The 23,309-nt window shown below is 34.9% G+C and overlaps 9 protein-coding genes across 9 annotated transcripts; 5 read left to right on the top strand and 4 right to left on the bottom strand. All coding sequences in view use genetic code 12, as the record gives it.

Annotated features, from left to right (window-relative positions):
- Positions 1 to 1,224: 1,224 nt before the first annotated feature.
- On the top strand, positions 1,225 to 1,386 carry SPAPADRAFT_58236 (uncharacterized protein; the record flags this gene model as incomplete). Its single annotated transcript, XM_007372444.1, has 1 exon — positions 1,225 to 1,386. The coding sequence occupies one exon, from the start codon at positions 1,225 to 1,227 to the stop codon at positions 1,384 to 1,386; it is 162 nt and encodes a 53-aa protein (XP_007372506.1).
- A 1,765-nt stretch (positions 1,387 to 3,151) lies between these two features.
- Positions 3,152 to 4,343, top strand: SPAPADRAFT_58237 (uncharacterized protein; the record flags this gene model as incomplete). The annotated part of the gene is made up of 1 exon (XM_007372445.1): positions 3,152 to 4,343. One exon carries the CDS (start codon positions 3,250 to 3,252, stop codon positions 4,228 to 4,230), a length of 981 nt encoding a protein of 326 aa, XP_007372507.1.
- Positions 4,344 to 9,104: 4,761 nt separating this feature from the next.
- HIT1 (Hit1p) lies at positions 9,105 to 9,581 on the top strand (the record flags this gene model as incomplete). The annotated part of the gene is made up of 1 exon (XM_007372446.1): positions 9,105 to 9,581. The coding sequence occupies one exon, from the start codon at positions 9,110 to 9,112 to the stop codon at positions 9,530 to 9,532; it is 423 nt and encodes a 140-aa protein (XP_007372508.1).
- CGR1 (Cgr1p) lies at positions 9,526 to 10,582 on the bottom strand (the record flags this gene model as incomplete). Its single annotated transcript, XM_007372447.1, has 1 exon — positions 9,526 to 10,582. The coding sequence occupies one exon, from the start codon at positions 10,546 to 10,548 to the stop codon at positions 9,571 to 9,573; it is 978 nt and encodes a 325-aa protein (XP_007372509.1).
- A 2,019-nt stretch (positions 10,583 to 12,601) lies between these two features.
- On the bottom strand, positions 12,602 to 13,702 carry SPAPADRAFT_58241 (cell proliferation protein; the record flags this gene model as incomplete). The annotated part of the gene is made up of 1 exon (XM_007372448.1): positions 12,602 to 13,702. One exon carries the CDS (start codon positions 13,679 to 13,681, stop codon positions 12,629 to 12,631), a length of 1,053 nt encoding a protein of 350 aa, XP_007372510.1.
- Positions 13,703 to 13,864: 162 nt separating this feature from the next.
- Positions 13,865 to 17,182, top strand: SPAPADRAFT_58242 (chaperonin-containing T-complex subunit; the record flags this gene model as incomplete). The annotated part of the gene is made up of 1 exon (XM_007372449.1): positions 13,865 to 17,182. One exon carries the CDS (start codon positions 13,915 to 13,917, stop codon positions 15,514 to 15,516), a length of 1,602 nt encoding a protein of 533 aa, XP_007372511.1.
- On the bottom strand, positions 15,541 to 17,181 carry SAS10 (rRNA-processing protein; the record flags this gene model as incomplete). Its single annotated transcript, XM_007372450.1, has 1 exon — positions 15,541 to 17,181. One exon carries the CDS (start codon positions 17,179 to 17,181, stop codon positions 15,541 to 15,543), a length of 1,641 nt encoding a protein of 546 aa, XP_007372512.1.
- A 132-nt stretch (positions 17,183 to 17,314) lies between the features above and the next one.
- On the top strand, positions 17,315 to 18,527 carry RPC53 (DNA-directed RNA polymerase III subunit; the record flags this gene model as incomplete). The annotated part of the gene is made up of 1 exon (XM_007372451.1): positions 17,315 to 18,527. One exon carries the CDS (start codon positions 17,331 to 17,333, stop codon positions 18,504 to 18,506), a length of 1,176 nt encoding a protein of 391 aa, XP_007372513.1.
- Positions 18,528 to 20,179: 1,652 nt separating this feature from the next.
- On the bottom strand, positions 20,180 to 22,495 carry HCA4 (RNA-dependent ATPase; the record flags this gene model as incomplete). Its single annotated transcript, XM_007372452.1, has 1 exon — positions 20,180 to 22,495. The coding sequence occupies one exon, from the start codon at positions 22,485 to 22,487 to the stop codon at positions 20,220 to 20,222; it is 2,268 nt and encodes a 755-aa protein (XP_007372514.1).
- Positions 22,496 to 23,309: the final 814 nt, after the last annotated feature.

A 23,309-nucleotide genomic window follows, 5' to 3' on the forward strand; every position in this document is an offset into this window, starting at 1 on the left:
TTGAACAATAGAAACCGAAATTGGGATCTAGAACTGAGCATAAAATAAACTCAAATCTTTTGAAACAAAGCCCAAAAATAGGATTTTGTTTCTTTGCATTCTTCATATAGAAAATAAAGAAAAACTACTCTGTACTTGATTACCCCCCAACTGCGCCCTGGCGCACCCGAGGAAGATATTTTTAGTCGAATAGTATCGCAAGAAAATGTGTGATTCATTGTAAATAATAATAAAATAATAAAATAATCGTCGTCACCCTGACTATCCAGATCTCAATTCTGCCAGAAAAGGGTAACATCATGTGCTTTTCTGTATAGAAAAATATGGAATAAATCCGATCCCAATTTATTGTCAGGAGGGTTACACCCCCCCCAACAATTATAACAATTGCGTAGTACTACATAAATTTGCAAACGGTTGATTGTCTTTTTCGGGCGTAAAGGGATTGGACCACAAAATCTTGAAAATAAGATATTGCTTGAAACCGAGACAAAAGCCCATGTCTAATTTTTGTATTGTTGGGAACACTTGTTTTTTTTTTGTGTGTCTTTGACTTTTCTTTTTTTAGAGGTGTAGATATTTTTAAGTATTACCTTACAACAATGACATCTCTCTTAATTCTGGATACGCGGATATGTGACAGCATGGCATTTTCGGAAATCAGCGGTGTCAAAAGGTGCAAACTGTATAACCGTATTTTCTGCTATATGCTTTTTTAACAACCACATTACACCCACTGTTTTTCTTTTTGTTTAACTCTGTGTAATGGTTGAATGCATGAAGCTGAAAACAAACATGTTTGTTTGTGTACACCACAAATAAATAAACGAACTCTTTGTAGAGAAGTACAACGCCGGAAACATAGTGTTGCGAATCATGATCCATACTTCCTGCTTCTCCTTATTCCAGCAATTGGACGCGACTTACCAGGCAACAATGAAAAGCGACAAACCAGGCGTAATAGAGGATGAAACACACATTAGGACGAGCGTGCGAGACCAAAAAATAAATAAAATAAAAACTGAATCTTAAACTAAATGCCAGATAATGATAATAATAAATATTGTTATAAAATAAAATTATATAAATAATAAAAAAGGAATGATCCTTTATTCAAACATTCCATAGCTGAATGCAATGGGTGGGTAGTTCGGGACACGGAATGTGTTCATTCTGTGTATTTCAGTGAAACTTCGTAAACGAAAGATAAAGTGGGAATATGAAATGGCCCTTCTAGGTTATGAGTTTGGCATTCTACCGAAGGCGAAAAACTCGAGGCAGTGGTCACGTCCGCTTGCAGTTCGACCCCATAAATTAGGCTCATGTCTCTTTTATAGATATGAGGCAATAATATGTGCCCTAAAGTATCTTGAAGCACTTGACTAATAACCCTAAGCAAGGGAGCTTAACTTATGAAACGGTATAGTCACACACTCCCCTATTTAATAATTTACGCAATTGTGCAGTTTAGAATTGATGATCCTCATGGTTTCTCTCCACAAAAATTGAGTTAACTTTTCAAACATACATTGTTAGAAATATTTTTACAATCTTTACAAAATGCAAGTATATATTTTTTTAATAGCATGGGACAAAACAACGTAACCATAAAGCGATGACTTGTTAGAGGGGATTGAAAGCAAACTATTTTTTACATTTTACAGGTTAATAGGTTATTGCTTTTTTGGTTCTTTTTTTTTCCTGCTGATTCTGAGCCTCCAAATGGGATGGGATTATTATAATCGCGCCCATTTTACAGAAACAATAGAGAGAAAATGCACTCATTACTGTTTCCTGAAGATTTTTATCATTCCACTTGGAAGGTGACAAGTATAGCAATGATACAAAAGGGGCTATGAAACAGGTTTACCGTTATTTAATGTTTTATTCCTGCATGGGTACATCGTATTTCATCTGAGTTGCCGCGGGACATATATGAGTAAGTTTTGGGCTATGTTAAGTTAGTAATCACCCCCCTAAGAGGTTTATAACAATGACCTCACAAATTACCTAGTTTGTCTTAAGAAAGTACACGTAATTAATATTTTTTAAAAAACGGTTTGATAATTTCTCTTCTCGATGGATCTAAATTTTTGTTGTTGCCCGAGAACACAAAAAACTACAATTTACTCAGCAATTAAAAAAATATATTTTTTACACTGTAATAAAGAGATCATCCAGGCAATTTTTTTTTGTAAAAAAGAAAAAGCAATAAAAATAATCATTTGTTTTTAGAGTAAATCAGAGTGAAATTAGTGTAATAATAAAAAAGACTCAATAAAAAAACAAGACAGACAATGTTGCAATTTCTAAAATTTTTCTTAAAAAACAACACTTCCAATTGATACACCGCAAACTCTTGTTATGAGGTTTAAACCAAAATAACAATTGGTTAAACATGACGGTGGAATTTACATCAGAATACATACCACTGATGACGAAAGACATACCCGGCAATGTAATATTGCATCAAGAATCATCGGTAATATTTCCGATTACTTTTTAATAGACGTCAATAAAAATGCACATTTGAAATTATTTTTGTTTACGAAGAGTGTGATGTAAAAAAAAAAAAGATTTACACCCCCCTTCTATTGCCACCCCCCCTTGAGCAGGAATAGTTTGTATGAGGATAAAGTCCAAGTAAGTTCAAGTACATGCATATGACGAGAAATTGTCCTGAAACAGTAAAAATAATTTGAAATTTTTACTCTATTTTACACTTTATTTAATCAATTTTGCAGATTGTGTGAGATAAAAATTAACCCAATTGGAAATGGGACAATTATTTTTTTACATTCTCACTCACTCACCGCTTAACCTCCTTGTTTTTTTGAATTCTCTCGGAAATATTTAAGAATTTAAAACTTAAGAAAAATAATAATAAAAAGTGAAAAAAGAAATTCACAAATATGTAAGCAAAAAAAAAAAATAAAAATAGCTGTACCGAACCTGCATCACTACTCTTACTCTGCGTATATTTTTATTGTTATTGTTATTTGAGTTGGTTTTATATTTTTTATTATTTTTTTTTTTGAAGCTGCATATTTTTAACAACCAAAAATATTTACAATAATTGCAGTCAATAGTTTTGAGGATATATAAAAGAATATCAAATTCATTCCAAATTAAATCAACTGTTATATAATCAAACAAAACATAGTATAAAGCTTTTTTAATCCACTACAACTACATTTTTTTTACATTTCACACCTACACCCAAAGACGCTCCTTACATAAACTCCCACCATGGATCAATTTTATATTAATAACTATATAAAATTTGTATGGATAATATTATGCCATCGCAAGTCTACAGCAAATACCGAATTCAATAGTTTCAAATCCTTTCAAGCATTCAACAACAAGTATGGGAAATTTATTCAACAACTTATTATTAATTCACAATTAAGTTCCACTAACTTAATGATCAGTTTGTATTACTTATACAAGTACTATCACCATAACCACATTTTAGACTTTCAATTTGATGAAGATGTTGAAGAATCAAGCATGATTGTCTATTTAGTTATCACATCGTTGATATTATCCAATAAATCATTTGACGACCAATCATACACTTTAAAGACTTGGTTAATTATTATTAATAACACTAAGAACCACGTGATCAAGGTTGATTTAAAGTTATTGAATTATTTAGAAGGGTATTTCTTGTGTTGTTTAGATTTTAAGTTGTCTTTTGTCGATATGCATAACGATGATCAATTTTGGAAGGTATTTACCAGCAGTGCTACCATTTTTAAGGTTAACAACACCATTATTGGAAAGTTTAAATCATTAGTTGAAGTTTCAACTACCGAACCAACCGCAAGTTGTTCATGTGATGAATCGGTTATCAGCAGCACGTTTTCATCTCCATTATTATCTTCTATCATGTCTCCATCTACAACTATAAACTATTCTTCACCATTATCTTACACACCATTGACGCCATTGACACCATACGAATATACTGGCAAGAGAAGAAAGTTGTTACCTAACGTTCACCAAAAGCAGCCAATAGCACTTCCATCTTCTTCAACTATGTTGCCAGTACCAAGCTCTTTACAATTTCCTACAGTAATGATGGCTCCTATGTCTACATTACCACCACCAGTGATGATGCCAATGATGGTACCTTCGTTACCTTCCCAAGCTATGATTGCTCCAGCTTTACCCTCACAAAATGTTCAATCGTCATATTACACCAATACTCCAATGTATTGGTAATCTTGCATCTCTACAGCATATATATATATAGTTAGTTTGTCTTTCGGAAAAGGGTTTTTTTCAGGTTAAATATTTAATTTTATAATGGGTTTAATAAAGGTTTCTAATACTTTAAGTAATATATCAAGTTGTAGTTCTTTTGGTACATCGCTGTTTCTGGATGAAGCGATAATATGTAATCGACTATGTTCAACAATGTATTAGAACTGAAATAGAAAAGACGAGGTTGTCTGTCGTCTGGCGGAGCTAAGAATGTTGATTAAAAAAAATAAGTTTTAGTCAGAATCGTGACTTGATGAAGAGAATAAAATTTAGACGGTTTGTTGCATAACAACTTAATCAAGAAAATAACCAAAGTTAACATTTTAGCTTTAACATGGAACAGTCAACATAAGCTTTATTCCTATTTGAACTAAAGGTAGTGCTCATAATTGTCCTCATGCGGAAAGATTTATTTGGTGGTCTTTATTTTTTTTTGCAATCAGGATTATATACAGGACAGGATGAGCCTTCTTATAAATCCGATTCTCCCGTTAAGAATTTTTATTTACATTCTCTCGGATGTGGGTACCAGAACGCAACACAAAATATGTAACTCTGCCCGAACATTTTTTTTTCTTGAACTAAATTCGTAACTTTTACTCCTTTGAGGCCCGAGCGATTTCTTTTTTTTAGTGATGACATTTTATTATTCTCCTGGAAATATTGTAAACTGCTGATTACGGTCATGAAGTTTCTTCAAATGCCGGCGCTAAATAATTTTTGAAAGGAGGCAGGAAGCAGGAGGCAGGAAGGAACTTAAACAAAAGACTCCTGAAAGTGATAGAAGGCGGGTTAAAAATAGACCGCCCACCGTGGTTGCTCAAGCAAAAAACAAAATGTAATTCAATGTTTCATATGTAATAAATTAATTATTAGCCCAAGCAAAAAGATAAGCAAAATCTTATTTTAGTCAGATGTTACTTTACAAACAATGAACTGGCATTATTTGTTGCGAAGGGGGTCGTGTAAATCAATTAATTTTTGCAATCTAGGTGTTGGCATTATTTTTTCGTTAAAAATTTGCTTGCTTTGTGTAAATTTCCAGCTAACCTGTAAATTCCAACAAAGAAATTTACTAAACCAGCAGTTTGCTAGTTAGCTGACACCCCCTTTCTGCACTATTTCCTCCCACTATTTAAAAAAAATTATCTTCTCATGCCAGTTACAAAAAATATTCTATACAATGGAAACATATAATTGAATTAGTTCTAATTGTTAGAGATTTCAAACAACTACGCCCTGCTTTCCACGGAGACAGTTCCATGTAGAACAATGTGCTAAAAATACTCAACACTCAACAAGAAATTGCGCATATACGAAAATTGAGTTGATACTGCGTTTCAAATTTGTAACAACAGGTCACTTTTGAGTAACGTGTGTATTACTGTAAATCACCCTTGTGTGAGCTTTTGCCTTTCAAAGTAATGTGTTCATATTATTTTCTGGCGGTTAATTACTTGCTTTTCTTGGACAATTAGCGTTATATGTAGGGCGTGCTATTTGGTTCTAGTCCACCTGAAATGCTGCTAAATTGGTACAACTAAACAACAACATTACATTACATATGGCCCCACAATTTTGATCCAAGAAAAAACAAATGTTAGTTTGCGCTGCCAAATGATATGATAACAAATGATTTAAAAAAAAAGAACAATACTATTGTTTGTTATGTTCATGACTGTTTTTTTTTGTTTGCTGACTGCATGGTTTAAACTGAGACGATGAGAGAACAAAGACATACAGACGAGAATGTCTATAAGGAGAGAAATGGGAATAATAACCGAGTGCAAAGGACTGACAAGTTTCAAGACTGCCAGAGGAAGAGTATTGAGCTTACAGTTATGTCCAAAATGGGATCATTCTTGATCAGTTCTCAAAGTAAAGCGACAAGAATTCCAACCATGTGGAATAATCGGATCTTGTGGGGCTATATTTTGTGACCGGTGGGCAAAAGAAGCGAGCAAATTAGAATCATTGGTTCTCTCTAGAATGCTATTAACTGCCCCATGTAACTCTGGTAGCATTATCTAAAACAAACTACAAAAATCTTAGTAGTATTACATTTAAATCTATATAGCGAAAACTGAGCTATTTGGAGACCAGATTATGGAAAGACAAGTTTCAAAAACTAAGTGAATTAAAGGTGCATCGATTTCTTCTCCTTTTATGCAAAATGAAGTTTCTTTCAATCAAAACTCAAACCAACATTGTTCAATAACTCCAATGCATGAATTGTTGTATCTACACGAGTTTCGATAGCCTTTCCGGCATATTCAAAATATTATTTGGGCAATTAATTACAATGCCATCAATAAAATTTACTACATATATATTTTGGAAAGAAACAACACTATTGAGAGAGAATATGAAGCATCCGCAAGTTCAAATTCATCAGTTTTCCAATCCAACAAGCTACGACAAGTAACAAATTGTGTGAATCTTTTTGGACACACGATGTTTCTCGTTACAATCGCAAGTTATAATAGAATTACGAATATGGAGGAACCAATTGCATCATTCATTACCAATACAATGTAATCGTTCAAGACTTTCAAATGTGTTACAGCGAAAGCATTTGAAGATATTATTGTGGTTACGAACAAAATGAAAGAGATTCTAACTGATCTAGAGTTCTTGTTGAATCAAGTACGAGAAGCGTTTTCAGGTACATACATGAAAGAAGTGGTTGGTGTTTCCTTGGAGGAAGTTGCAATCGAGATTTTCCTGCTCCTGGCTAAACAGTTCTTTCTGCTAAACACAGGATAACATAGCAATATTATCGTTAATTGTTTAGTAAAACAATTCAAAGTTTCGCAAAATAAGCAGGAGTAAGCAATGATAATTCATCAACAAACAATGCATAAACAGATAACCATCGTGCTAAATAGGGTGGATTCTTTGGTCCAAACTTGACATACTGTTCTTCTTTCTCTTCTCCAAGAGTAATGTCCCAAATCGATCCATTGATATGCTGTCTGAACAAGAACAGACAGCTTGTCAAATAACTTGGACCTTTGTGATTTTATTGACCTCGACTTTCTTGACTGCTGCCATTTGACTAAGGTGCTGGATATTGGTTACCTCCCCAACGCTTTGCCCGGTCATGGAAGTAACTGCAAAATTATTTCTATCCTTTTGTTGTAATCTCCGCTTGATATAAAGCAAGGTAACACTCTTTCCATCTCATGCTGGGGAGGTAAACAAAGTCGAATATTCATTCTCAGTTGAGTTTATATTTGAGATTGTTTTAAAAAAGCCAATGAAGCCATCACTGATAAGAATACTACAATGTATGTGGTAACCAATAGAATAACCTCCATAGCTGAATGATCGAAATGCTTTCCGGCAAGAGTAAGTCTGTTCATTTCAAAATCATATTTATTGTCGGCCCTTAATACAGCCTTAAATATTTGAAATCCATTATTGATAAAACAGTTTCTGCATTCTTGAAGATATCACAGTTAACCTCCTAACAACTAGTCTGTGACAACTGAACAATATTTCTTGAGAATTTAGCCAAACCTGAATTGGTGAAGTATTTTGAACTAGTTTACCAAGTAAAACGACTTTGGTGTTGAGCATTTGTTCAGTCAAAAGTGCAGCATATGGACCTAAGTATTAAAGTTGGAATGAATTTCCTCATCCACATCATAGAAAAGGTTAAGTTGGTATGAACACATTTTTCAAGTATACAATTATTTGAGAGCAGAAGACAAAACAGTGATTCTGGTTGCTTTGGATATAGTTTGCCACGTTTTTCAGTGGTGATCAGGAAATCAGATGTTTCATATTTGTTGTCTTTACGAGTCTTAAGCCAATTATAAAACTTTAATGTGTACGTGTTCCTAAAGATTTTGCATAAACTTAATCCGAAGTATTCTGACACCTAGGATTGCATGTTACCTTCCTTGGACTGCAGTGTGTCCAACCTAAGGAATCATGTGCTAAGGTAAAGTTTTTTGTCGTGGCATAATAGAAGGAAGTTGGTCCACACACTCGTTGTGGTCCATAAACCTTTCCACTTCTGTTATAAATTTTATCGCACCGAATAATCAGGTCTAGTACAAGACTTAATGTAAACCGGGCTCCATGTAACAAATACGATAACTAGTAATTAAATAGTCTAAGCAAATAAGGACAATTTGAGCAGTATTTGTAACTTTCTAATTTGATCTAGATCAAATCACATAAACTTACAGGAAAATCATCCAATACCCACAGCTTAGTTAAGCACGAATGCACCATATGCTATAAAACTTGTTCGATATATCGATCATTTATATAATTAGATTCCATTCATGGGGTTTGGAAAAAATCGAGGTCTAACTTCTCAGACTTTATTCTTGCTTTTCCTAAGAACTTATTAAATGCCTCATACAACCCAACAAGCATTTACCGACCATTCAGAAAAGAGAGATAAATGATCAGAGCTTGTTTATTCATTTTCAAATAAATATTTAAAGGTTTAAGATTTTTAACAGTAGTTTAAACTAGACAGCATTTGCGGATACCAAGCCATATAGTAACAGAACTTTTTGAGTTAAAATTATCTAATATGGGACAATTATGCTATCCAATTTATAGAAATAATTACTCAAGTACAGGAAAGATTTTATTATTGAAGAATCTGCACTCATGTGATACGAAAGAATAGATGTATTATTAGTTCTGCAAAGAGTATTCCAGACTGGTTTTTCGATTTTGATAAAGTCCACTACTTTTAAATCAATTGGTACGCTTTTGGTAGCGCTTAGGTTGTGACACATACACGACTTTTCTCTATTTGATCCTGATGAGTATTCCTGGTCTCTACTTTTTCATCAAGGTTCACTCCGCAATGATTTGTGGATTATGTCAAGAGCAAGAATCAAAATATAAATGTCCTAAATGTAAAGTACCGTACTGCTCGATAGCATGCTACAAAAGTGAAGCACATAAACATGAAGAGAAGGAACTGAACCAATCTACACCGAAGGTTAATATTGCTATAAAGCAAGAAGATATCACAGACAACAAATATGCTTCTGTAATTAATGATCCTCAAATTAAGAGTATGTTGCGTGAACCAGCATTACAAGTGCATTTGTTAACAATTAGTAAACTATTGAATGAAGATTCCTTAATTCAAGGTAATGTTAATTATGACCAACGTTTAGAACTAGTACGATTGAAATTGCAAGATTTAAGGGCAGGTGGGATTGAAGAGAATGAATTGGTCGAGGAGTTTATCGGACGAGTGTTACAATTACTTGATGAGTGATTAGTCTGTATATATTTAATCTATAAATTTAACACTAACTACAATTTACCACCCCAAATATTCTTTGGTTGTCCATTCAAGTTACGATCCAACTTCAAGGAGAACAAGAATCCACCTAAATCACCATCTTTATCTTCAGCTCTAGAATCACAAGTAGGTTTTTCTAAATCTAAATGACCAGTAGTGACGAAAAGTGTATCGCCTTGTTTACCACCAATGGTGGCACAGGTGATTCTTTCAGCAGGAAGCGAAATCTTTTCAACAACTTCACCTTTAGCATTAACATGTAAAACAGTTGAAGTACTGAAAATAGTAGTATAGATATCACCATCTTTAGTCATGACTAACCCATCTGGTTCTGGACTTTCAAAGTCAGGATAAATCTTCTTGGTTTCAATAAATGGAGTCTTATTACTTAAAGTGTTTGTCTTGTAATCATAATCAAATCTCCAAATTGTAAAAGTTAATGAGTCAGTCCAGAAAAGCTTGGTACCATCTTCACTAAATGCCAACCCATTAGCAATTAAAGTGTTATCGACCATAGTTTCAATGGTGAAGTCAGTTGTGTTTATTCTGTAAAGCTTACCTTCAGGTTTAATTCCTTCTGTAGTAGCAACGTTGAAATCATTCATGACACCAATCCAAAGGTGACCCCATGGATCAACAATACCGTCATTAGATCTTAATCTAACTTGCTGTTGTTCATCATGTGGATATTTAAAGAAATACTCAATTTCTCCGGTGGAGAAATCACCTTTGGCGAGTCCATATTTGGAACACACGACAAGAACATCTTCTTGCTTGGTTAATGCAATAGCACCAACTGTTTCAGCAGGGTTTTTCCATTTTAAAATCTCATGCTTGGAGGTATCACTCAAACTAATTCGGTGAACTTCACCAACAATAATATCTATCCAGATTAAACTATCGTTTCTTGGATCGTAGGTGATACCTTCGGTCAAACGACCTCTGTATGAAGGAACGAGGATGTTTTCTTTGCTTAATGAGAAAGTCATGACGTTTAATACGTTATGCAGTTTATATAGCAAGTAGGAAAAACATGTGGTGAATTTGTGGGTGATTTTTTGCTAAATTTATACGGTTGATATTCCACCGGTTGCACTTCCTAATTTGGACAGATCGCCGCCCCAAAGAAAAATTGTTTTTCTTTGACAATTTTTGCGGTGCGCGCCCCCACCTTCTGTTCCCTTCCCTTCCCTTCCCTTCCCCCACCAGAAATAGCACTGTTGACTAACCTACCATTGATAATAATTAATTGTACTCTGAAAAAAGCGGTGTTCTTTACACCAAACTCGAGTACCACGAGATATAGGAATCCTTAAAGAAGAACGATTGTTCTATTCAGCAAGTTTACTACAACTGCGAGTTCATATTCAACCATTGGCTGAACAAGAAAACGCCAAGAGCAATTTAGCCATTAGACTGTTGCTAATTTTTTTTAAAAAAGCAATAGAAAGAATCTACATGTAACTATCGTTTTTCTATTATTAAGGAAGAAATTAATTGTAGATAATTTTATCTTGGCAAATTCGAAAATCAGTTGGTAGCACTAAAGAGTTGGGAAAGAAGCAACAATTGTACAAAGACTACGAAAGTAAAATTCTTCCTAAGATGCAACTCGACATCATGTTGTGAAATCCTGTCATTTTTATTTGTAAAATAAAGAAATGTTTCACAAATGAACCATAGTAAATGTTTGTGTACAGTAAGATTCGAATTAAGCTATCATGCATATTTTCTTCTATTTTGCGTAATATTTGGTAAAACTCTTAAGCGAGATCCAAGTTCAACTTTCATAGAGATTACGTCATATCTTGATCACAAAAGGTGAGTTTTACCTTTACATGCCTCTTCTAGCAGGAAATTTATTTGAACTTGAAACCCTGAATGTTCCGTTTCGACCCTTGAGTTCTTTTGATTTACATTAAGCCCAGAACGTTTTGTACAACTGTCATTCAAAACACTTTCCTTTATATCCAGTCCTTACAATATACAACTGATACTTGGACGGATAATAATTTGTCTTTAAAATTAGTTGTAAAGAGAGATGAGACTCAGTTTGTATTAATGTGAATCAAATTTATAAGGAATACGATGGCAAGAATCTACATTCACCAGGAATTCACATACTTAAACACAATAGGAGAAGGGAAAAAGAGGTTCAGATCATGGACCAGATTTATGTTAGCATTCACAATTACTCCTAGCTAAACATGAAAGATATTGAATGTTTCAGATCAGATTGCTGATTGTGGTTTTAATCATTCAAACTTCACAAAATCAAATGTTTTAAAAAAGTATTTGTACGCAGTCGAGTGACCAGTTTTGCAACCAAAATATAATATATAAACATGAGAGTTTATCCCTGATTATAGAGTGGCCCCTCACTTTTTTAGCCTATCAATTGATCTATAAGGTCTATCCATTTCTTGAAACAAACTTTTGAGTCCTTCCTTTATTAAGAAAAGTTTTAGTTATTCAACATGAAGTTATCTCAGGTTGCTTCAATCTTATTATTTACAACGATTACTCTGTGCAAAGTTGTAACTGAAACTAATACCCAAGTGGTTGTCGTACTTGATCCAATCACAATTCTTATCAAAAACGGAGAAGAAGCCAGTGCTATTCCGATTGAACCTGGTCAAGCCAAAGTGAAAAATCTAGCAGTCCCAGATAAACCTACAAAAACTGCTACCAAAAAAAACTGCTTATAAGAAGCCTGTTCCTAATTAGGTACCAGATTCCACAAGAAAATCCAAAGAATAATCCCTTATGTATAGTTACTGTTAATTGATATACCCTCCCTTTTGATTTGTTCTTTTTTTTTTTCTATCCGGAGAGCAGTCGCTTGAAACCGGTGCATCTAGGTTCGATCTAGGCCCTAGTTGCTGGAGCTAATGTCTATACAATATCAAGCTCCCATAAACCAGACCTCTCCCTTGAAGTGAAACAAGATTGTTTACAACGGCACAAAAGACGATCGATAGATATACTTGCAGTGTCCCATTGATTCATATAATCTACACGCTAAAATTTACGCCAATATCCAAAACGTATTCTATGTGTGTTCTATTACTATATATCTCTATTATCTTGCAATTGCAAATCTTGCCATTCTCTCGCTAATCGAATCATAGCTTCGGTATCCATAGATGCATCAATAACATCTAGAGGCACTTGTGATTCACTAAATTCTTTCTTTGCAAAGGCACCCAAATTGGTTTCATTTATAATTCTAAACTCATATGAATCATCATGAATGGCACTGGTATCTAATGTTAACAATTCATTCCAAGTAAATAACAAAGAATCAGATTTTCTCGAGAACGGGTTGATATCAATTACGTACACCTTGTCAAACGGTCTTGGAATGTAGACGTCTAAAATGTATTTATCAAGGGTAGTATGACATCCTATAGTGGGTATGACTTTATCATATACAAATTCGGATATCTTTTGGTCCAACTCTTGTTTCAAACCTTCTAAATATTCATAGTGGTTTAAATCTCGTTGGGAAATTCCCAAGATCTTTTCATCTTTGATAAATACTCTAAATTCTAATGCGGGATTAACATCTTGCCATTGTTTTAGTACTAGTTCATACTCTATTTCAGGGAGCGATGTGCTTTTCTCAACTGCCAGAAACGGAAAATCGAGATCATCAACTATATGATCTGAAGACTTTAACAATAAAAAGATATCATCTATAGAAGTACATTTGGTGGTATTCCCTGCTAGTATCCACTTGGCATCTTTTGGAGACGACCAGTTTAATTTAGGCGTAACAACCCCACCCAAGTCATTCATATGTTTAGATACTTCTTGTTGAAAATTTACTAATGACGCTTCTTGTTCGTCCACTTCCACCACCTTTTGTTCTTCTTCTTCATCATCATCTTCCCAATCACTATATTCATTATCACTATTAACCTCCAAGGGAACTTCTCTTCCTGGTAACTTAATACTTTCACTTGCTAAATATTCTAAAAATGAAGATGGGATAGGCTTTACCACCTTTGAAGGGTATATATTTGCGGGAAAAAACTTTGACCAATTAGAATATGAACATTCTAATACTTCTTCAGGAGTAAGTTCTATAGTTTCAAATGTGGTATATGCCTTTGTCATTGTGTGATGTCTTTTGATGACAAATGTATTCTTGCAGCACTTAAGCTAAAGCAAATTGTACTTTTGTGAAGGCATGAGCAAACCAGTCACGTGCTCAAAATTTCCAGGCAGCAAAAAAAAATTTTTTTTTCCTTCTTTGCTTTGTTGAAAGAAAAAAAAGGACGCGAGGTTCAATTAGAAGGCAACATTACTTACGTTTTAGCTGTATCAATTAGGACAGGAAGAACTATACAATGGCACAAGTAGCTAGACCTGCAGTAGCTCCATCTAATGCTACTTTCAAAGATAAAGAAAAACCACAAGAAGTTCGTCGTGCCAATATCTTGGCTGCAAGAGCTGTTTCAGACGCCATTAGAACTTCATTAGGTCCTAAGGGTATGGACAAGATGATCAAAACCAAGACCGGTGAAATCATTATTTCCAACGATGGTGCCACCATCTTACAACACATGGCTGTCTTGCACCCTGCTGCTAGGATGTTGGTCGATGTCAGTCGAGCTCAAGATGTTGAAGCCGGTGATGGTACTACTTCGGTCGCTATTTTAACTGGGGCTTTCTTGGGGGCTGCTGATAGATTATTAAATAAGGGAATTCATCCTACTTTAATTGCCGAATCCTTCCAAAGAGCCGCCCAACGAGCTTGTGAAGTTTTATTGGATATGTCATACGAAGTTAAGCTCGACGATAGAGAACAATTAATTAGAGCCGCTTCTACATCTTTAAGTTCCAAGATCGTGTCCCAACATTCTCAATTGTTGGCTCCTTTATCCGTGGATTCTGTTTCAAAAGTCATAAATGAAGAAAAGAACAATGTTGATTTGAATGATATAAGATTAATTAAGAAAGTTGGTGGTACCATTGATGACACTAAATTAATCAACGGTGTCGTATTAACTCAAAATGTCGTCAAGAACGCCAATGGTCCAATTAGAATGGAAAAGGCCAAGATTGCATTGATCCAATTCCAATTATCACCACCAAAGCCAGACATGGAAAATAATGTCGTGGTTAATGATTATAGACAAATGGATAAAATCTTAAAGGAAGAAAGGGCATATTTATTGAACATTTGTAAAAAGATCAAAAAGAGCAAATGTAATGTTTTATTAATTCAAAAATCAATTCTTAGAGATGCTGTCAACGACTTGGCCCTTCATTTCTTGGCTAAATTGAATATCATGGTTATAAAAGATATCGAAAGAGACGAAGTTGAATTCTTATCCAAGGCTCTTGGTTGTAAACCAATTGCTGATATTGACAATTTCACCGAAGACAGATTAGGTTCTGCTGATTTAGTAGAAGAAATTGAAAGTTCAGGAAGTAAGATTGTTCAAATTACCGGTATCACTTCTAAACTCACCAAACCAACTGTATCAGTGATTGTCAGAGGAGCTAACAACCTTGTGTTGGATGAAACTGAAAGATCAATTCACGATGCTTTATGTGTCATTAGATGTTTAGTTAAACAAAAGGCATTAATTGCTGGTGGTGGTGCCCCAGAAATTGAAGTTTCAAGAACTTTAATGAGGGAATCAAATAAATTATCTGGGGTGGAACAATTCGTATACCAAGAATTTGCCCAAGCGTTAGAAGTTATTCCAACCACCTTAGCTGAAAATGCTGGTTTAAACCCTATAAATGTTGTCACCGATTTAAGAAACAGACACGAAAATGGCGAAAAGGATGCTGGTATTTCAGTTAGAAGATCAGGTACTTCCAACACGTATGATGAACATATCTTACAACCAGTATTGGTAAGTACTAGTGCTATAAGTTTGGCTAGTGAATGTGTTAAGTCTATTTTGAGAATTGATGATATTCAATTTAGTAGATAGGATAATAATATACATAATATACATCTATACCAATTTGACCGATCTTGATAATCCCTTTTTAATACCAGTCTTTTCTCCTTCATAAGGACCTTTATTAGAATCGTAAACTTGTCTAACGGATTTAAGTTTCTTTTGTGCCTTTTCGTATTGCTTTCTCTTTTTAACTCTGGAATTTCTGTATTCCTTCTTTCTATGTGGAGTAAGACCCTTATTCTTAAGAATTTGATAATTAATCGCACGCTTACCGTCATTACCGACTTCTTCTTGTAATTCTGCCAACTTACCTTCTTTAGCAGCCTTGACTGCAGCCTCATGAGCTGATTTACGTGATTCCTTCTTGCTAATTTTGCTTTGTTTGATAGAATCATAGTAATCATCCTCTTCACCTTGAGCAAAATCATCACCGGATTCTCCTCCAGATTCGCCAACATCTTCTGATTGTGCCAATCCTCTCTTTCTTGCTTCTTCAACTAAACGTTGTTGTCTTTCAAATAAACGTTCCTTATAAGGAATATCCATATCTCCAGAAAAGGTTTTGTTTTGTTTAGCAACAGCTTGGTCAATCTTGGAAGTATAGAAACGTAATGTCTTTTTACGACGTTTTTTATCTTCCAAGTCGACATCTTCAATTTCAGCAGATTCTGCAAAGTCGTCTGCGTTATGTCTGGATGCGTGTTTAATATTTCTTTGTTTGGTAACGTCAATTGCCAATCCGTTTTCTTCGACTTCTTCTTCGGCTTCTTCTTCGGCTTCCTCTTCGTCTTCAATTTCTTCATCTTCATCACTGTAGTTTTCCTTAGCATCAACAAATTGTTCTTCATCGTCACTTGAGAATGAATTGTCAGCATGTGCAGTTTCCTTGACTTCTTCAGGTAGCTCATTTGCTTGTCTCCACACTTCTCTGGAACTCAATATAGATTCCATAATAGGTTCATCCTTCATCGAGGTAAATTGGTCACCAGTTTTCAAATTATCTACAAATATAGCAAAGTATGATGTTATAGCACCCAAATATGCCGATAAAGCCACTACTTTGACTTCAATCAATGGATTTTGTTCTCTTGATAAGAACGATTCCAACTTTGGTTTAAGCTGGTTTAATTCTTTCAACAAAGGAGTGAACTCTGGGAATGAATGTTTAAGTAAATTTTGTTGCTCCGATGCATCCATCTTGTCTATGGAAGTATCAGTAGCAATATGTAAACGAGTGGTATCTTTTTCTTCATATGCTTCAGCAGTCTTTTGCCAATCTTGCATCATATCTTCATCAATATAATCATCCATGGCCAACTCATTCAAATGTTTCTTTTGCTGTCTCAAGGCTTCTTCAGTCATTTGCTTCATGTCTTCATCATCACTGACTTCATCACCACCATAGTAACTCTTTTTCCCACCCCAGCCTTTCTCTTCGTCTGCTTCTTCTTCACCTTCTTCAAGTTCGTTGTCATCATCATCATCTTCCATTCCTTCTTCATCATCTTGTTCTTCTTCATCGCTATCACTATCTTCTTCTTCTACAGCCATCACTTCTTCTTCTGAGGATTCATCAGAATACTGCTGGTTTGCATATTCTCCAGCTTGATCTAAGAAGATCTTTTCTCTATTGGCGTTGAAAGCATCAACTTCGTCCAAGTCAACGTCTTCTTCTATTCTTTGTCTGGCCATTATTGACGAACTTATAGTGGTATAATAGTCTTGCAACTTTATTAAAAAACCTCATCGCTAATTTTTTTTTTTGTGACAAACAAAATTTGGGCCAAATCAAATTTGAAATTTTTTACCGAATGAACTTAACAGTAAACAAGGTTGAACTAATGTCTAATCGATTAGAATCACTCAACTCAAAGAAACCAGCAGGTTCACCTGCTCCCAAGGGAGGGCTCAAGTTCAAACCAAAGGTAGTCCAAAGAAAATCCAAAGAAGAAAGAGACAAGGATGCCCCAATCATAAAACAGGAACAACAAGCGAGACAACCTGCGACCAGAGGCAGAGGATCCACTAGAGGTCGTGGAAGAGGTGGAAGAAACGCATACGCTGGTACACATTTAGTCACATCTGGTCCATTATCTGCGGGATCTGTGTCAATTGGGAATGTCAACGGTTCAAAGTCAGGCTTAACCAGCGATTCCATTTACAGCACCAGTATGTCACCAACCCCTGAATTTTTACAAAACTTGAAGTTGAAAGATAGACCAAAGTCAGTGACCCCAGGGGCAGAATCCGAGGAAGACGAAGAAGATGATCCAACTAGAATCAATATGACACAACAATATAGATTTGCCGATGAAGAAACAGTATTGTTCCCAGTAAGACCAGATAGAACAGAGGTGGAGAAAGATACTACTACTATCACCCTCAAATCCGAAGAACCAACCCGAGAAAACACTCCCGCCTTTAATCGAGAATCTCCCGTCAAGAGTGAGCCTCTAGAAGACAAGATTGAAAAGATTAAAGTATCCAAGGCTAAGCTTCAAGAAAGAATCAATCAAACAGATGATCCAACAGCATACGAAGAAAATAAGTTACTTGCAGACCATCAACAAATATTAGACCTTCTTACTCATAAATTTGACGAATTAAGTACTGATGAAGTACCAGATGACAAATTCATATTGTTCCAACTTCCAAACCATTTACCAGAGTATATAGACAAACAACAAGATGAATCAAGTGAAGTAAAACAAGAACAAGAACAAGAACCTTCACAATTAGCAGTGAACAAGACCAACTTACGTGGTCGTATTGGAAACATCAACATTCACCAGTCAGGAAAAATATCAATAGATTTAGGAAATGGCAACAAATTAACTGTCGCTAAAGGTGCACCAACCAATTTCTTACAAGAACTTGCATGTATTGAGTATGACAGCTCAGTGGCTGAAAACGAAGACGTGGAAATGTTGGATGAACAAGGAAGAAAAGTTATGGGTAAAGTTATCCGTTTAGGTACTGTAGATGAAAAGGTTATAGCTACCCCGTATATAAAGTAGTATGAATAACATAGAAAAAAAAAATTCACATACATTTTTTTTTTGCAACCAACTTCGGTAAACAATAATAAAACAACCACCCTCTCATGATTCACAGGCTCATATTGTAGGAGGAATCAAAATTGAAAATGAAGTGGGTTTATCAGTCGATATCAAGGAGTCCACAGCCGAGACTTCATGTATTGATTTAGCCAACAAGAAACTATTAATCTTCGAAGATTTTCAAATTTGTATTCCCTTCGTATATTGGTTGAATGATTATTGAAACAAAACCTAGTTCAATATATATATATATATTCACGGGCACCCCCAGATTTAAGTGATGCATTTAGAGGAGATATCTAGTGAATTTGGAGCATCTGTAAGTAGTGAGATTGTGGTAATCTATTCAAAGTTTGATTGTGAGAAATTAGTGAATTCACTACCAGAAGCTGATACATACCAAAGGAGTGAACAGAGTTTGGAAATCAAAGGATTAACAAATAGGTCCCCTATTTTAAGCCAAATCTTGAAGTATTAACACTATTTGGCTTGGAATTGAGAATTATATTGACCCAATAAATTCCAGGGTTGCGCCATTAATATACACCTTGAAATTCTGAAATTTTAAGGAGCATGTATTTATTGATGTGGAATTGCTTTATGTATTACAAATCTTACCTCCATTAAGAAAGAACTTACAAATGTCTGCTAAATTTTACAAGAATTTACTTTACAATCTGACTTCTGTTAAAATTAATAAGCGACAGAATGTTGTTACTATATTAACCCTTAATAAAACATCAAGAAAATATACAATATTATTTCTAATATTATTGGAGTAAAATCAGGCAAATAGATTAAAAGAATTAAAAAGCAGTACTTAAATTCTTGCAACACTTGGTTCCTTAAATAGGCTAAAATGTGAATGTTTTACCAGTACAGAAAATATCCAATTTAGTATCAAATATATTTTTGAAGGTTATTATGAAGAGTTCTAAACCTTCATAACTTTATCGTTCAATTTGAAGAAGTAATTGTTCTTGATAATCAATACAATGATATTTATATGTTTATCTGTCGTTGCAAAATTGAGATTGTTTATCAACTTCACGAAAGATTGTTAGTGTACAAGCAACCCAATATCATGAATGCTAGCTGCGGCAGTTTCTTTAGACTGTTTATGCTCATTAGCCGAGGTTTCACATTCGAACAATTATATTTATCCAAATGTTACAAATTCTGATGCCTTAGAAATAACTCAGAGAAGACACCTTTTAGTGGAAACTTTGCTGGATATTTTTATTATCCGCCCATGAAAAACCATTGTTTGCAACTGCAGGAAATCTCTCTAGAAAATCAATATACTTAAGACGAACTGGTCATATTGTGGTACTAGCTCAGTTAAAGTGTTATTTTCCTGCTTAATCTACCACTATTGGAATATCCCAGTAGACACTTACCAGAATCATTTCTAGAGAACCACTCGAGAAACCAAAGGAATCCATGTTGAAGAATACATCCTCTAAGTTAGATCATGGAGTGGATTTAACCTTGAAATTAACCAAGTTTGCTAAAAAGGAAGAACACGGATTGATTAAAGCTAAATCAGTGGTTACCAATTTTCTCGGTATACAGTTTGAAGATGGAGAGCTAGAGAAGCAAAAAATTAATCGACTACATAGCTGATTTGTGCAATCATTTACAAGTTAATTCTATAAAACCTATTTCTATTTAATTTCCCAATAATTTTGCAGTCAAAGATTCTAAATCTTCCAAGGTTTCAGGTTGTTCATATTCAACAAATTCATCCTTCTTTGTCTTCTTGTTTTCTTCTTCGAACCACTTAGGTTTCTTAGAAACTGGCTCTTCATCAGAAGAAGGTTGTTCCATATCACGTTCTAAATCAATGCCACCTAAGGTTGCAACAACGGGTTCTTCGTCTCCACTACCTAATTCTTCTTCTCTTGCTCTTCTTTCAATTTCTTTTCTCTTTCTCTTCTTTTCTTGTCTCTTTTGTCTAGCAACTTCTTTATCAACTTCATCAGTTTCCTTCATTACTTCTCGTTCCCTAGCTACGAAATCTTCCTTCTGAGTCTTGGCATCACCAGCCTTTATAAAATCTTCTTCTTCTTCTAATTCATAAATTGCATGTGGTACACCTTCATCGTCAAATACTAATTTGCTAGGATTACCCTTGGAAGCAATTGAAGCTTTCTTTGAAAGTGCCTTCTTGGCTTGTCTCTTAGAATTAGGAAGGGTTAAATCAGGTAATTCATCTTCATTTAATTCATGATCCTTTCTAGTCACTTTCATGAAATCGTCATCGCTATCATCATCACCTTTGGCATCTGTCATTTTCAAGTAGTGATCAGATAATATTGTTTGATTCTTTCTTTCAAACATACGATCGTACTTGGTTCTTACCTTAGAGGACTCATCCTTTGTTTCACCATCATCATCTGCCTTAGCCAATGCCAATAATTTTCTTGAAGCATTCTTCTTTTCCTTATTATCAGCACCGCCCTTGATTTTAATCTTTGGTGCACCAGGTAATCCCAATGATGCTGCGAATTTTTCAGCTGGAAGTTCATCAATCTTGAAAATATCTTTATCCTTTTGAATATGTACTGATCTGAAATATGAAATGAATGCACGTTGGCCCAAGTTCTTGATGGTTGGGTCTTTGAAACACAATGACTGTAATTGTGGTCTGATTGATTTCTTACTTTTCTGTTTAATATTCATAAACTTAGGGTCAATCTTGTGGATTTTCAATCTCTTCAACATTCCTTCTTCTTCAGAAGGTAATAACATCATTAATGATTTCCCTTGCCTTCCAAATCTAGCGGAACGACCAACTCTGTGGACATAAGTGGCTGCATCTTCCGGACAATCCACCTGAACTACCCAGTCAATAGCGGGGAAATCTAATCCTCTCGCCACAATATCAGTAGCAAAAAGACATGCATATTGTGCTTGACTGAACTTCATGGTTGTTTCCAAACGAGATGTTTGTTTATGACGCCCGTACAATTTCAACAAGGAAATACCTGGTTGTAATGTTCTAAAAGTCTCATAGGTATACTGTACTTGCTTTGAAGAAGAAAAGAACACCAAAATCTTACTTTTCAAATGTGATTTGATGAAGGACCACAAAACATCTAATTTCTCATCCAATGGTACCTTAACATAATATTGTTCTAATGACTCTGGGGTAGCTGAAATTTCTTGATCTGAAGAAACACCAATTCTTTGTGGGTTAGTCAAAGATAATCTGGCTAAATCCTTGACATTGTCTGATTGAGTAGCTGAAAATAACAAGGTTTGTCTAGTTGGAGGCAAGTGTCCCAAGATATTGTCTATCTGTTTCTTGAACCCCATATCCAAACATCTATCGGCTTCATCCAAGACCAATACTTGTAAATTAGAAGTTTCCATACCGACGGCTTCATTCAAATGTTGAGAAATTCTTCCTGGTGTACCCACCAATATGTTCATTCTTGATACTCTTTCCTTTTCATACTTGACATCTTTACCACCAGTAACAAGACCGGCAGAAAATTGGTTGTATTTTCCAATCTTGGTTAATACTTCGAAGATTTGCACCGCTAACTCTCTAGTTGGCGATACAATCAATGCTGCTAATCCATCAAATTCAGTAATCTTGTTTCTAATTAATGATTCGATAGTAGGAACTAAGAATGCTAAAGTTTTACCAGACCCGGTTCTGGCAGTACCCATAACATCTTCTCCTTTCAATGCAATGGGAATAGTTTTACGTTGGATATCAGTTAATGACACGAAGTTGGCTTCTTTTAAGCCTTGAAGGGTATTTTGCGTGATTGGCAAATCACTAAATTGTGATATTGAACTTTCGTCTACCTTTGGATCATAGTTGTTTATTCTTTCTTGTAGTTTATCCAACTCCTGTTGTTGTTTCTGACGACTTTCCTTTCTGCTGGAAGATTTCACAGCTTTCTTTCCCTTTGGTTTGGCCATTGCTGTTTGAAGTATTGTTGTAGTATCATATACTAGTGAATAATTTTTTTGTGAACCTCATCTCTTAGTTCGCGTGATATATGCAGGAAAAAAAATGTATGGAATAAATTTGCAGCATAAAGGGAGAGTAGAAGTTAGCACATATTGTACACTACGTAGCTAGGCAACCATTGTATATCACCTTAAACTGGATTTCAGCAGTAAGGGGGTTAACAATAAATTCATATCTACAGCTCTTTGGTGATCTTAAAACTAGCCAATTTTTTTAGTTGCAGTTCATACTAACAGTATCATGCTAAGATGAGAGACTATAACACTCAAAAATCATACTACAGGATACGAAAGCAAAGAATTTAGAACCTTGACAATCAGGTGAATGTTTGTGACCACAAAGACCTAACGCCGTTTAGATCAATAGAAAATAAAACGTACTTTTAATTATTTAGAATATGACACTATTCTTAGTACATGCTAAATTAAATCGAACGCCTGAACGCCTTATAACAAACAATGTGACATCATAGGGAAACAGTAGATAAACAGTGAATATTTTTTGTGGTATGATTTTTGGACTACTGCAACCCCGTATCATTTCTGATTTCTTGGCTCGCTCGGAACAATTTACGATTTCCCACCTTAAAATACTAGCCGGGTCCCCGGATTAACTGTTCGACAAACCTTATTTGCTTATGTCAGTTGAAACCACGAGTTACTTCTGTATTAAATGTTTGGTTTTGTTCTAGTTGCATATAATTGATTATTTTTGTATCTCTCTGAGGTTTGCTGGAAACCTGATCCTTTTCGCACTAGAGTTATCGCCAC

The sequence above is a fragment of the Spathaspora passalidarum genome (genome assembly GCF_000223485.1).
Source record: "Spathaspora passalidarum NRRL Y-27907 unplaced genomic scaffold SPAPAscaffold_1, whole genome shotgun sequence".
Taxonomy (NCBI): Eukaryota; Fungi; Ascomycota; class Pichiomycetes; order Serinales; family Debaryomycetaceae; genus Spathaspora; species Spathaspora passalidarum.